This window comes from Microtus ochrogaster, unplaced genomic scaffold (genome assembly GCF_000317375.1).
Source record: "Microtus ochrogaster isolate Prairie Vole_2 unplaced genomic scaffold, MicOch1.0 UNK90, whole genome shotgun sequence".
In the NCBI taxonomy this organism is placed as follows: domain Eukaryota; kingdom Metazoa; phylum Chordata; class Mammalia; order Rodentia; family Cricetidae; genus Microtus; species Microtus ochrogaster.
In genome coordinates this window covers 1,089,376-1,102,735 of record NW_004949188.1, presented here as the reverse complement: position 1 = coordinate 1,102,735, position 13,360 = coordinate 1,089,376, and the positions used below count along the sequence as shown (strand labels likewise).

General features: G+C 51.9%; 1 protein-coding gene across 1 annotated transcript in view; it reads right to left on the bottom strand.

The window, feature by feature from the left end:
* Positions 1–13,360, bottom strand: part of Cacna1a (calcium voltage-gated channel subunit alpha1 A) — a 243,021-nt gene that overhangs the window by 189,202 nt on the left and 40,459 nt on the right. The window contains 2 exon segments of the mRNA XM_026777920.1: positions 3,175–3,314; positions 4,328–4,433. Of these exon segments, the coding sequence (XP_026633721.1) occupies positions 3,175–3,314; positions 4,328–4,433 (246 nt within the window).

The following is a 13,360-nucleotide window of genomic DNA, read 5'->3' as shown; positions in this document are numbered from 1 at the left end:
ACACACACACACACACAGACACAGACATACACACAGACACACAGACAGACACACAGACACACAGACATACACACAGACACACAGACATACACACATGTACACAGTCAGGGACTATGGACCAAAGAGGTTCACTCACACTGCACACCACACACACACACACACACACACACACACACACACACACACACACACCATCAACATATACACACACACAGACATACACACACACATGCAAATACACGATACTATTGCACATACACATGCAAACACATAGATGACACACACATGCACACACAAAAGCAAACCACTCTGCTAAAAAAAGGGGGGTTTGGTGGATACAAACATTCACCTGATAGGGATGCCTGGAACCAAACATGGATCTTCTACAAGCCCCTACCACACACTTTTGTAACAAGTTGGCCTGCTGCAAGAGAAAACTGCCTGATTCTATGTCAAGTCACAAGCCACAAGACTTGACATGATGACCAGCATGCCTGCCACAATCACAAGGGCTATGCAATCCTGCCCAGGACTCTCACGACACACCAGCTGCACCAGATACAGACTCATGCAAGAACTCCTCCAAGGAGAGACAGGACCTGAAACACAAGTAAGACGGCAGGGGTGGTGGTAAACGTGTTCCAGACCTGAGGGGCATGAGCCCAGCTAGCCCAGGATGGGCGATCAATTCTGAGACTGGATCCACTAAGGCGTGTCCGGGAAACCTGGTGGAATGGTCTCGTCAGTAAAGCGACTGTCACACAGTCAAGACCTGAGTTCCGATTCCTACAACCCGTATAAAATCTGGATGTGGTTGTAACCCCAGCGCTGGAGACAGAGACAGTGGGAGACCTGGGACTCCCTGGATAGCTTAGTCCAGTCGACTTGATTAGCTTTAGGTCAGGGAGACTCTCAGAAAACAAGGTGGGCACCGCCTGAGGAATCACACCGGAGGTTGGCCCCCAGTCTCACACCCCTGTGCACAGAGGTGCAGGACACACACACTCACACCTACAACACACACGCAACCACACACATCCACATGCACACCTACAAAGGTACAAACTTGCACCACACATCTACACACCTTCACACAGACACATACCAAAACACATACCCACAAACATACCCATTCACACCCACACAATCTGTACCTACACAGACACACACAGACACCTCTATGCTCATACCTATATACATTTAACGTATACACTGGCACACACTCACACACCCCCATACATTCTCACACCTACACGCAAGAAACAGGCTCATCTTTCAGGGTGTTTCCAGGGACAACAGAACGAAAAGAGGTGAACTCTGTCCTAACCAATAGAGTCGCTCTGATGGGTTTTTAATGTGCTGGTATTATCAAAGACTGGAACTGTCTGGGGAAAGGGGGTCTCTAGGGCCATCCTGCAGTCCCCCAAGCCTGTCTCCACCTGTCTCTTCCACACTGTGGAGAGCGAAAAGAGGCGTTCACCACTAGCTCCCACCAATGCAGTGTTCTCCCAAGAGCACAAGCAACCATGGAATGGAGCCTCCCTCCCACCAGCCGAAACAAGGCCTTCCTCTTCGAGCTGGGCATGTCAGACATGTTGTTATAATGACTAGGAAAGGAATTAAGATGTGTGACATCCACCAAAAGCAACAGGACCAGGATGGCAGCAGGAGCCACTAGGAAGGACAACATGCCCAAAGGTAAGAGAGGAGAGGAAGGTGTCCAGGAAAGAGGGGACTCAACTGAGTGACCCAGAGGCGAGCAGAGGGAAGGCAGAGAGGGAGCCCCTCCCCAGCCAGTCCGAGACTACCAGGTCCACCCTGGGCTCTAACAAGGGTCCATGGAGTTTCTACAAAGACTGGCTACAGAGCCGCTGCCCTAGTTAGCCTTAACTGCCAACCGAGGGAGTCTCGGTTGAGGGACTGCTTAGGTTAGACTGGTCCACAGGCAAGCCTTGTGACATGAGTGTCGATTGATGTAGGAGGGCAGTGCCATTCCCTGGGCAGGTGGTCCTGAGTTGTATGAAATGCCAGCTGAGCAGGAGCCAGAGAGTGAGCCTGCAAGCAGGGTTCCTCCATGGTTTCTGCTTCAAGTTCCTGCTTTGATATCCCCTAGTGATGAACTATGACCTGGAAGCATCAGTTAAATATCTTCCTCCTCTAAGGTGCTTTTGGATAGTTTATCACAGCAACAGAATGAAAAGAACACTCCCCAAACCCACCTCTATTTGCTTCTAAGCACAAGCTCTTGTTTCCCAGCTTCTGTGACTGACTTCTAGCCAACATACACTTTTTTCCCCCTGCATTGCTGGTGATCAAACCCAGGACTTCATGGAAGGCAAGAACTCTACTGCAGCCCCATCCACTGGAATATGAATGAGAAGACAAGGTCCAAGCCCTTTCCAGCCCCACAAACTATCCCAGTATCCCCATATCATTTACCATCTGGTTTATTGTTAACAGACGCAGAATTTCGGAAAACTGCAGTTTGACAGTAAAGAGCCACAATACAGCAAGGGCTCTAGGCTGTCAATCATTTAGGGAGACGAGAGTGACAACTAGGAAGCACATGTTTGACTCTCAGTGACTGACAAACTTCCATTAAGTAGAAGTCATTCTTAGTTTGGAACCATCTGTTGTGGCAGCCAGTGTGGGAAGTGTACAGACATTTGCTTTTCAGACACAGTTCGTTCCTTGTACCCACATCTGAAAATCCCTTAAAGACATGAGCAGAACCTGCCAAAGTTCAAACCAGTTCATGTGGCCAGAAACCCTCAGCACAGTCACCACCATGGAATAAAGGCACCAATCTCCAAGCCAAGGATGGGATCCACTAATGAGGAGGAGCTCTCAGACACCTTGGTTGGTCGGTTTAAGGCCCAGCCCTGCTGCTGAGTAACTGGAGGATATTTATCCTTCCCCAGTGGTGGGCTGGGGATGGGAACATCTTCTGCCCCACTGGGTATGCTGAGGACCACATGATCATGTGCACGCGGCACAACAGAAACTGCCTCTACAACAGGTCTTTGTTTTAGCTCCAACAGACACAGAGGTGGTGGGGAGAACACTGGGCACAGATTTCCAAGCCCAGCCTGGGCCACACATACCATAATACTAACCAAGCCTTGACAAGCCTCTGGAAAAATATCTGCTATAGAATGTGACGTCGTCGCCTACCCTGTTAGCACCACGACAAAGTCCATGACGTTCCAGCCATTCCTCAGGTAAGAGCCTTTGTGGAAGGCAAAGCCGAGAGCCACGATCTTAATTCCAGCCTCGAAACAGAAGATTCCGATGAAGTATGGTTCTGTGTCATCCTGGAAGGGAGAGAAGGCAGTGTCAGTGGCATGGGTGGTGGAGGGTGGCGTGACCCCAAGGCAGCACACCCTCCAGACAGGCCAAGTGACCAAGGGCCGAGACCTCTGAAACTAAGCCAAAGGAACACACACCGGGGGTTGAGCTGCCTCAGATACCGTGTCACAGAGACAGAGCGCTAAGAACAACCCATTCCTGGGCTAGGAATCCTGAACGCCTACCCTTAGACATATGGATGTTGCCTTGGTTGAGATTATGAATGCCAAGAGGGCATGACCCAGAAGTAGAACCTGGTCTAGGGTCCACCAGCGAGAAGCTGGTGGTGTTGCCCCAAGAGGAGAGCTTTTGTCTGGAATCCCCTACTAAGGGGCTGGGCCATGGCTCAGTGACAGAAAAGCCAGGAGAGCATGCGCGAGGCTTTGTGTTCCTCCTTAGTATAGCAACATAGCAAACAGGCAACAAATCAATACGGTCTGTATTTGACCCCTGGTAGAACCGAACAACCCCCAAATGACATAGCTGAGCAAGGAACTCTGGTTACAGACTGGCTCTGAGGCATTATCGTGGCAACACGAGGCAGCTGCATTTCTAGCTATGCAGACACAAGCATGCGGCTGCCGACCTGGACGTGGGCCTACTTCTGCTGGGGAAGATGAACACGGAGGGAAATAGAGGCTGAGGAAGAGCTGCCAGTGGGGCCTCACTGACAGAATCTGAAGCGTGGGTTCGCAGTGGCTAACTGCTCTGTTCTATGTTTATGTATATCCATATTTCTTTCATAATAATTTTGTTTTTGGGCATGAAAGAGAAAGTAGAGTTTGGACCAAGTGTGCCGTCCTCAAGGATAGTGTAATGGCCACTGTGCCATGGTGTACACCAGGTCTGCTGGGCCTCAAGGGCGGGGCTGGGCAGTGAGGGCTTCTGTGTTCCCAGGTCCCTGGTGACTTTGCAAGGCAGGCCTTCTCCACACAGCTCTCAGCCCAGGCACCCAGAACCCCTCCACCCCATTGCTCACCAGCCGCTCAGACATGGGCGTTTTGTCGTCATCAGGGAGGTGCTGCTCCAGGGCCAGGACGATGCAGTTGGCAATGATGGTGGCCAGGATCATGTACTCGAAGGGAGTGTGGGGGTTAAGGAGCAGACCACCAGTGGCTTTGTGCTTCGCATCCTGTCCTTTTCCGGCAACCCACCCCAAAACCCCTAGCCTGCCCCTCAGCCCCTCAGCCCCTCACACCCCTACCCCAGCGACACACACAGTCACCTGCCTCATCTGTCTGGGGGGCACCCTTGCAGTTCCCAGCCCTGCAGCTGTGACTTTTAAAAGGTTTCTATTAGCATGTACTAGATACACATGAGGGTCACATTCAAGCCCCCTCTCCTCTCTGTCTCCTTCCCTCCTAGTCCCTCTCCTGGTTTCTTCCCTCTGCCCTCTCTCTGGCTCAATACATTTAGGGTTGCTCACAGGCAGCGACTACACCCCTGCAGAAAATGTCACCCCGTTAACTGCATATAAATCCTCAGGGAGCCTTGAGAGGCCCTCTTTCCTCCATGACATGGTGCCGACACAATCTTGTGCTCTGAGTTCAAGAGTGCCCCAGCCCCTTCTCCAGGTCTCTCACTCTTTCCACCCCTTGGCCAGGTCTGTCTCCACCCCTGCAGTGTAATCACTGCAAGCGCCGCAGCTCTGCATTGGCTGTGGGGCACACAGCATTCCCACCAACCACCGCAGGGCCAAGGGCAGAAGAGAGCAAAATCCACAGACTCAGGGAGAAGCGAGTGTGAGAAGTGACTCCAGCATATGGAGCGCACCAGACAGAACCACGGCGAGGAGAGCAGGGCCCTCTGCATGCGTGTGCCAGCACCCACCAATCCAACTGCCTGGAGGTGGAAAGTATTCTGAGAGAGAGAAATGTGTCAGGCAGACCCTAAACAACACACAGCAGCAACTAGTGAGGGACATGCCTCCGTGTTAGGTCCTCAGATCAACTAGAGAAGAGCCGGCATCTCTGGGAGGAGGTGTGCAAGCCTGGAAGGCAGGGCTTGAACGTCTGCAGATCTGGGTGTTCCTGGGGTCCAGGAACTGACCCACTGTGTGTATGGAAGGATGACAACGGGTCACGCCTGTAGTAAGACAGTGAGTGCCGTGGAGAGCAGGCAGGAAAGAGGTGAATCACACTGGTCAGGGGGATGGGAGACTGTACACTGTAACTGTAAAACGCCTGCTGTGCAAGCTTAGGGATCCCAGAGGAAGCCCCAGCCACCACGGGAAAGATGGGTACATTGGTCTACATCTGAAACCCAGGCGCTGGGGAGGGGGAGTGGATCCCGAGGATTGCCAGCAACTAGCTGTAACAGGCAACTCTAGGTTTATTGATACTCTGTCTCAAAACTTAGGTGCAGAGCAATTGAAAAAGATGCCTGACGCTGACCTCGATGACCTCTGACTTCTGCATACACACACCCACACACGTGCAAACACACCTATCCATACATGCATACACCCACACATGTGCAAACACACCTATCCATACATGCATACACCCACACACATGCAAACACACCTATCCATACATGCACACACCCACACACATGCAAACACACCTATCCATACATGTGCATACACTCACACACATAAAAAACAAAACAAAACAAACTGTGGTCTGCCATGACACCCAAAGCATAGTTAACAAAAAAATGGACATGGGCCAACAGGATGGCTTGGTAAATAAAGGCATACCAGCAGTACTGGCCACTTGAGCTGAATCCCGGAACCAACATGATAGGAGAGAAATGACTCCTGAGAGCCGTTTTCTGACCTCCATCCATGAACTGTGCACACCCAAAAAACGTGCACCATGCATGCATGGCCCCACTCCTGAAGATTTCTAGAAAGCACCACAGGGCAGGATCAGTTCTCACTCCCACAGAGTGGAGTGAGACAAAGTCAGAGAGCGCCTAGTGCTGGGGGCTGGGGGCTGGGGGCTCGGGAATCCTGTGCACTGCTCAGGGAGCAGGGAGCTGTGTGGCACTTCCTAGGAAGGTTAAATACGGAATTACCATCCCACACCGGGATTCTACTCTGAGGAACAGAGCTCAAAGAATTAGAAAATCAGAAGTCAGACGAACACTGCTAAGTGGCAGAATGTTTTCGACCTGCCAAAGAGTGGAAGATACCTTATTTGGTATGGCTAAACAAGCAGGTAAGAGTAAGGAGGTTGTCTCTGTCCCGTGTGGACTACTCTGCAGTCCCAAAGACAGATGCCCTGATATGTGAACACAGCTTGAGACTATGAGGCGAGAGGAAGGAGCAAGGCACAAAGGGGCTCATGGCCGCCGTGTATGGAACACACAGCATCAGCAGATCTTCAAGGCAGCTTCCTGGAAGATGGGGGCTGAGGGAGGGGAGAGTGAGGGCTCCACGTGCGGGAATTAGACGCACAGTTGCGCGACACCCCGACTGTACTAAATTCCAGGGTGTTAGTCACTTGAAAACATCTTGGGCATGAAAGAGAAAGTAGAGTTTGGACCGAGTGTGCCGTCCTCAAGGATAGTGTAATGGCCACTGTGCCATGGTGTACACCAGGTCTGCTGGGCCTCAAGGGCGGGGCTGGGCAGTGAGGGCTTCCGTGTCCCCAGGTCCCTGGTGACTTTGCAAGGCAGGCCTTCTCTACACAACAGAGGCAGAGGCAGAGGCAGAGACAGAGGCAGACAGATCTCTGTGATTTTAAGGCCAGCCAGGTCTATATAACCAGTTCCAGGCCAGTGAGGGCTACAAGAGAAATTCAGTCTTGGGGTTGGGGTGGGATGCTAGAGACATGGTTCAGCAGATAAGAGTGTAGAGGACCCAAGTTCAGGCCTGAATCTGACACCTTCTGATCTCCATGGGCACTGCGCTCTCTCTCTCTCTCTCTCTCTCTCTCTGTCTCTGTCTCTCTCTCTCTCTCTGTCTCTCTCTCTGTCTCTCTCTCTGTCTCTCTCTCTCTCTCTCTTTCTCTCTCTCTCTCACACACACACACACAAGCATGCACGTACACACACACACACGTCTTTTGTGGGCTGGAGAGATGGCTCAGCATACTCATTAAAGGCTAAGTCTCATAACCAAAACAAATCTTTTGTAAAAGTGGACAGAACAGGCATCTTGCGGGGAGGGGAGGGACTCTGATGATAAAACAATATTTGAGAGAAGGGACGCACCCTTTCCCTTTGCCCTTCTTCCTCACCCCAGGAACTGTCTGTTGCTCTAGCTTGACACACAGACTAGTTCACAGAGAACAGCGTGAGTTCCCTGTCCCTCAGAAGCAGCCCTAGTCCAACAGCTTGTGGATGGAGCTACCAATCTTGGAGCTGGACAGCTGAGAGTGAACAAGTGGATTTTAGACATGCAACCACAGCACCTGAGGGTAGGGAGAACGGGTTCCCAGCCTGACTCAGTACGTGAGTGGGCACTGTCCTGGACACTGCAGGGAGTGGCGAAGCATGTATGATTGCTGTCTGCAGAGCCAAATGCATCATGTGTGTCCCCAAGGACAGTGTGCCTCCATTTACAGGCTGGGAGGGCTTGGACCCTCTTGGCGCTTCCCTCGGAGAAGCTGACTGGCTTGGTCTCTGCTTTGCATCTAGATCTGTTTGGCAGTTCGCTTGGGTTTTTGAGGCAGGGTCTCAATCTCTAGCCTTGATCTGGGAGCCCCCTGTCTCAGCCTCCCAAGTGACGGGACGACAGGTCACTGGATTAGGTACTCTGGAGGTGACGTCAAACCACCCCTTAGAAGGCTGGAAGAAGGAACTAAAGCCTAAACCCCTTTTCTGGATGGAAAGGTAAAGGAGACAGTATACGGAGGAGGAAGCATCTCAGGAAGGAGGGACGGCCAGGCCTTTTCTGTTTGGTGTCAGTCTCAGTGCCCAGCTGCAAACAGCAATTCAGGATGACAACAAAAGAGACTCACAAGCCCATCCGTGACTGGCGTCTTGCCTCTCAGCACCAGACCCAGAACAAAGCGCTACAAAGACTCCCCTCTGCCTCACCCTGCAGCCTGGAAAACAAGAGCCAATATTTGCACACACAGAAAGCAAGGCCAAGCCCTTGCTGGCGCTGGCGATTTGAATGAGACTCGTGTTCTCTCTCAGTCAGCCTTCCCAGCCTGGGTGGCTGCTTCTTCGTGGAGCCACCATCTCCCTCTGGCATTCCTTGGCTTCCTGTCCCCAGATGGCTGCCGTGAAACTGCCTTTGCAGCAGCTGGCACCATGTTTAGGTCCTGCTGTGTCAGCAAGGTTCCTAGTGCCTGGGCTTCAGAACCCAGAATCCCTGAGATCTGAAGGAAAGACTTGGCATGCAGATGAGCGGAAGAGAAACTCCATTTCTTCTTCGCAACTTCATTGTGTTCTATTTATCAGTTCTGGCAGTGCTGGGGAGAGAACCCTAGGTCTCACGCACGCTAAGAAGCCACATCCTCAGCCCTCTTCCTACTTTTTATCTCAAGACAGGATCTTGCAGAGTCACCTGGGCTGGCCTCAAAGTCACTCTGCAGCCCAGGCCAGCCTTACACCTGCAACTCTCCTGCCTCAGCTTCCTGAGTCCCTGCAACGACAGATCCACATCCCCCGGGCTCAGTTCCTGATACTACTTCCTCTTCTTTTTGTCAAATCTAAACACACGAGCTTCCAATGTCACTTCACAGACCCCGAGTACAAGTCACTGACAACGGGTCCTATGTTCTGGCCACACAAAGCAAGCGCTCAACATCATGGGCATTATGGCCCTTTAAGGATGCAGTCTAAGGCCTGTCTCCACTTTCTGAGTCAGGAGGAGCCTTCTAGAGCTTCTAGGCTGTGTGCTAGCACAGTTCAGGGAGCCTGTGCTCTACTTCAGGGTAGGTGGAGCCAGGCATCAGGGCTTTGAGCCCTCTCAGGATCTCAGCCCATCGCCGCATCCAGATCCCCAGTGAGCCCAAGAGTCCTAGATTCCCTCATTCAGGCCAGGGGGCTAGAAGACACCCCGCATCTTGACGAAGCAAGAGTAATGTTGGGGTGGGGGAAGGCAAGCAGAAGATTCCAGTTTATAGAACATGCAAGCACTCATAGCCTCTCAGCAGGTCTCACCTCCCTTGGAAGACAAGCTGAGGTCCTCTCCACTGTCCAGGAGCCTTTACTGCCCCCTTGGCCTGTCTCTTCTATGCTCTGTTTCGGTCATGAACTCCATCCACCTTGTCTCCAGATTTTTCCAAGCATCCGGGGCACGTTTCCTCTACGGGACCTTTGCATGCATTGCCCACACTTCTGAAAGACTCTCCGCAGATACCAACAGGATTTCTTCCCTGGCTTCCTCTAGGTTTCTATTCAAGGGTCACTTCTTTCCACTCTTTTCTGTTTAATTTCCCCCCACACTGTATTTTAAAGACCACCGTATTTTTCATCTTCATCTTGTCCACTGTCTTTTTTACTAACCAGGTGTGACACCAGCAGGGGTTTGCTCTGGCCTCCTTGGCTCATGGGTTTGTCTGGTTGCCCCAAGCGAGCCTGTGCTGTACAGCACACACTTCCTCAGAGGGAAGGGAGGAGGAGAGCCTACATACTGATTTCTGCAGCTCCTCATTCATGGCCCCCTCACTTTAGACCCAGCTCCCAGGGACGTGAGAAATCTACAATCTGGGGGACCTGGGGAAATGGCTCTGGCTAAGGTACTCTGGTCACAAACATGAGGGTGTGGGTTCGATTACTGGGACCCACGGGAAAAGCCAGGTCTGTCATCCCAGTGCTGAGGGGGCAGGGAGAGGTGGAGCCCTGGGGCTCCTTAGTGCCTAGGTTGGGTGAACTGGTGATCTCCAGGTCAAGAAGAGATCCTGTCCAAAAGGAGGCGGACGATGTGTCTAAGGATGACACTCAAGGTCACACACACGAGTGCACACAGGCAAACACGTTTTTTAAAAAGGCTTTTGTAGAGCTAGAGAGATGGGTCAGTGATTAAAAGCACTTGTACTCCTACAGAGGACCCAGGGTCAGTTCCTAGCACCCGCATGGTGGGTCACAAACACCTATAACTCTAGTTCCAGGGAATCCAATCCCCTCTTCTGAACCCCAAGGACACTAGGCATGCACACGGTGCACAGACACACATTCAAACAAAATACTATCACACACACAAATCAAAATCTGGATTTTTTAAGACCTTGTAAATGAGTTCCTACCATGAGCAGAGGGGAAGGGGCCCAGGCAGAGATAGAAGGCTGCTCTAGGGAGGAGCAGGGGAGGAGTCTCCTCAGCCCCACCCCCTGCATCTGACTTACAGGTTCTAGCTCACAGCCCTGCTGAGCAATGCCTGTGCTGGCTGCACTGGCCTCCTGGGCACTTGAAGACAAAGTCACTGTGTCAGCAGGTCTAGAGTCCTCGGGCAGTGAGGAGGCAGAGGGAAGAAGAGAAGCCAGTCTGCTGGAAAGCCAGGCTGCCTCCCCACTGGCCAGAGCCTCCTCAAAAGGCCCCATGGGACCCACAGACCATCCTGGCAGGAGACTCTGGAAATGGCCGAGAACTGCCCAGGGGAAAGGCAAGGCTGCAAGGGCTCACAGGGTCTTGCCTTTGGGGAATCAGTCCATCAAAGAAAAATCACTTCCTAAAGTGGACATGGCAGTGGGTACCCAGTCCTTAGAAGCCCTTGGAGCAGGCCCTGGTATTCCAGCCTGCTCCCACAATGCTCTCCACCCCCTACCTCAGCTCCAGCCTTAAAAGACCCTGTCCCCAGAAGAGGTTGGAAAGAGCGACGTGCTGAGGAAGCACACGGAAGAAGTCAACCCGGTCTGCAGGAGCTCCCAGACCCGTCCTCACAAGAGCGACCTGATACCCAGCTCCCACTGCTTTCAGATGCCAGCAGAGCCAAGTGCCTTTGAGAGCTGGTACTTGCTACAATAAGCAGAAGCTGCCACATTCTGCCACCATCACTGAATGAGGAACTGGGCCCAGACATTCCAGGTCCAGTCACAGCTCAGCCACCATGGCTGGGACGCTGCAGTAGGCAATGTGACCAGGGCTCTGCCCTTGGGGTCCCTTGAAATGACCCTGCCAGATGAGTTCTGTTCTTAGCCCCATTTTTGGATGAAGTCAAGGTTCAGACAGATTTTTCTAAACTTGGTCAAGGTCACAGAAGAGGCAGGACAGCAGGGTGTGCTTACATGGCGGCACACACCACAACCCACAATTTGATTTTGCTCATTTTTTTTTCTTTTTGCAGTGTGAGGATGGAACCCAGGGTCTGACACAGCTAAGTGAGGTGAAACGAGCCACGCCCCAAGTCTGTCACTAGCCCCGCTGCTATAGTTTTGTAAGTTAGACCACGATGAGACATGAGACCTCACAGATGCTAACAGCACTCTGGCACAGTGCAGCCCAGCCTTCACTTGTCGTGCTTTGAAGCATGATTTTGCCTCTGTTTATAAATCAGAATGAGGGTTTTTTTTTTTTTGAGACAAGGTGTTTCAATGTAGCCCAGGCTGACTTTGAACTGGTGGTGTTCAGGCCATAGCTTCTCAAGTGCAGGGATATGCTCCACCATGATAACCCCTGCACTTGAGACCTTAGCCAAACAGATTATATTTCACCAAAGATTTAAGTAACTGCTACTATTAATTCATTCATTAATGACACTGGAGATAATCCGGAGCCTTGCACTCACTGGCAGATGCTCTACAGCCAAGCCGCAGCTCACAATCTAATTCCCCAAGGATCAATCACTGTGTGCTGGCCACACCTTGTAAGCCCATCGGAAATGAGTCGCCATGAATGACCAGTCCGGCTCTCACCAACCCATAAAGTCTCAAGTTCTCAGACAGGCCTGCGGAATCTTCAGCTCGCACCAGCAGTCACAGGCAAAGCTAGAGAAAGGCTTTCCACCCTCTATCCCAGGAGACAGCCCAAGGAAAGGGCAGGCAGGGACATTCAGCACCATGGCCAGCAGCCAACGGGCCCGGGCGGATTCAACTGCTGCGGCTGCTGAAGAGGGTGGGTAGGGCGTGCTGGAATAGAGTTCAGCACAGGAGCTCTAGCTGACTCTGCTAGACCTGCAGCTCACCTCCAGGGCGAAGGAGGGGAGAGAGTCATCCTGTCTTTAAGGACATGAGTAGATAGCTGTTGTGGGGACGCAGCTACTACACCTTACCCAGCACTTTCGAGGCAGAGACTGGTGTGTCTGTATAAGTTCAAGGCTAGATTAGTTTACAGAGACAGTTCCAGGCAGGCAGGGATACACAGTGAAACTCTGTCTTTTTAAAAAAGGAGACTTTAAGCTGACTTGATATGCTTTTTGTTTCATATCATCCAAGGGATTCTAAGGTTCTTGGTTCTTGAAGGTAAGATATACCTGTGTGCATGCAACGCTGGGAAAATGTGTACAGGAAATCCTGGAGCAGGGACAGATGCTGAGGTGGGAGAGTCGTGAGTCTGTGCCCGACCTCGAGGTCTGCAGAGTAAGCCTGTGCCCCCAGCCGCCCTCACCTCCCAAGAAGTGACCCAAGAAAAGTTTCAAGGGCTTGTGAGTCAGAGGGGCTTTGACTTGGGTTAAAAACATGCTTCCCTGAGCCTCAGTTTCCTCAGGGTGAGCTGCAAAAAGCAGCCAGAGTGGAGTGCTCAATAGTCAGGGAAGGCTTCTCTTGCTTATTGCTGCTCCTCCAAAGACCAGAACATTTCATATACTGTGAACACAGAGAAGAGGTTCATCCCATTGTAACCAAGCAATGGAGTTTATTGTGTTAAATAGCTGCAGTGCCAGCATTGCTCCTGCCCTCCCCATCCTGCTTCCTCCTTTTCCCTCCCCCTCCCCCAATCTCTTTCTCCTTTCTGTCCCACTCCCTTTCTTCCCTTTCTCCTTTCTCTTCCCACCTCTTCCTTCCCAAACCCCTGTAGCCCAGCCTGAACTGGCATCAGCCCTGCTCTTCTTGCCTTTACCCTGCCCCATCCCTCCCTGAGACTTCTCCCAGGTCTTTGCTACCAGATCTCGAAGCACTGCTGTGCACTGCCCTTGCCCCACTGCTGTGCACTGCCCTCGCCCCACTGCTGTGCACTG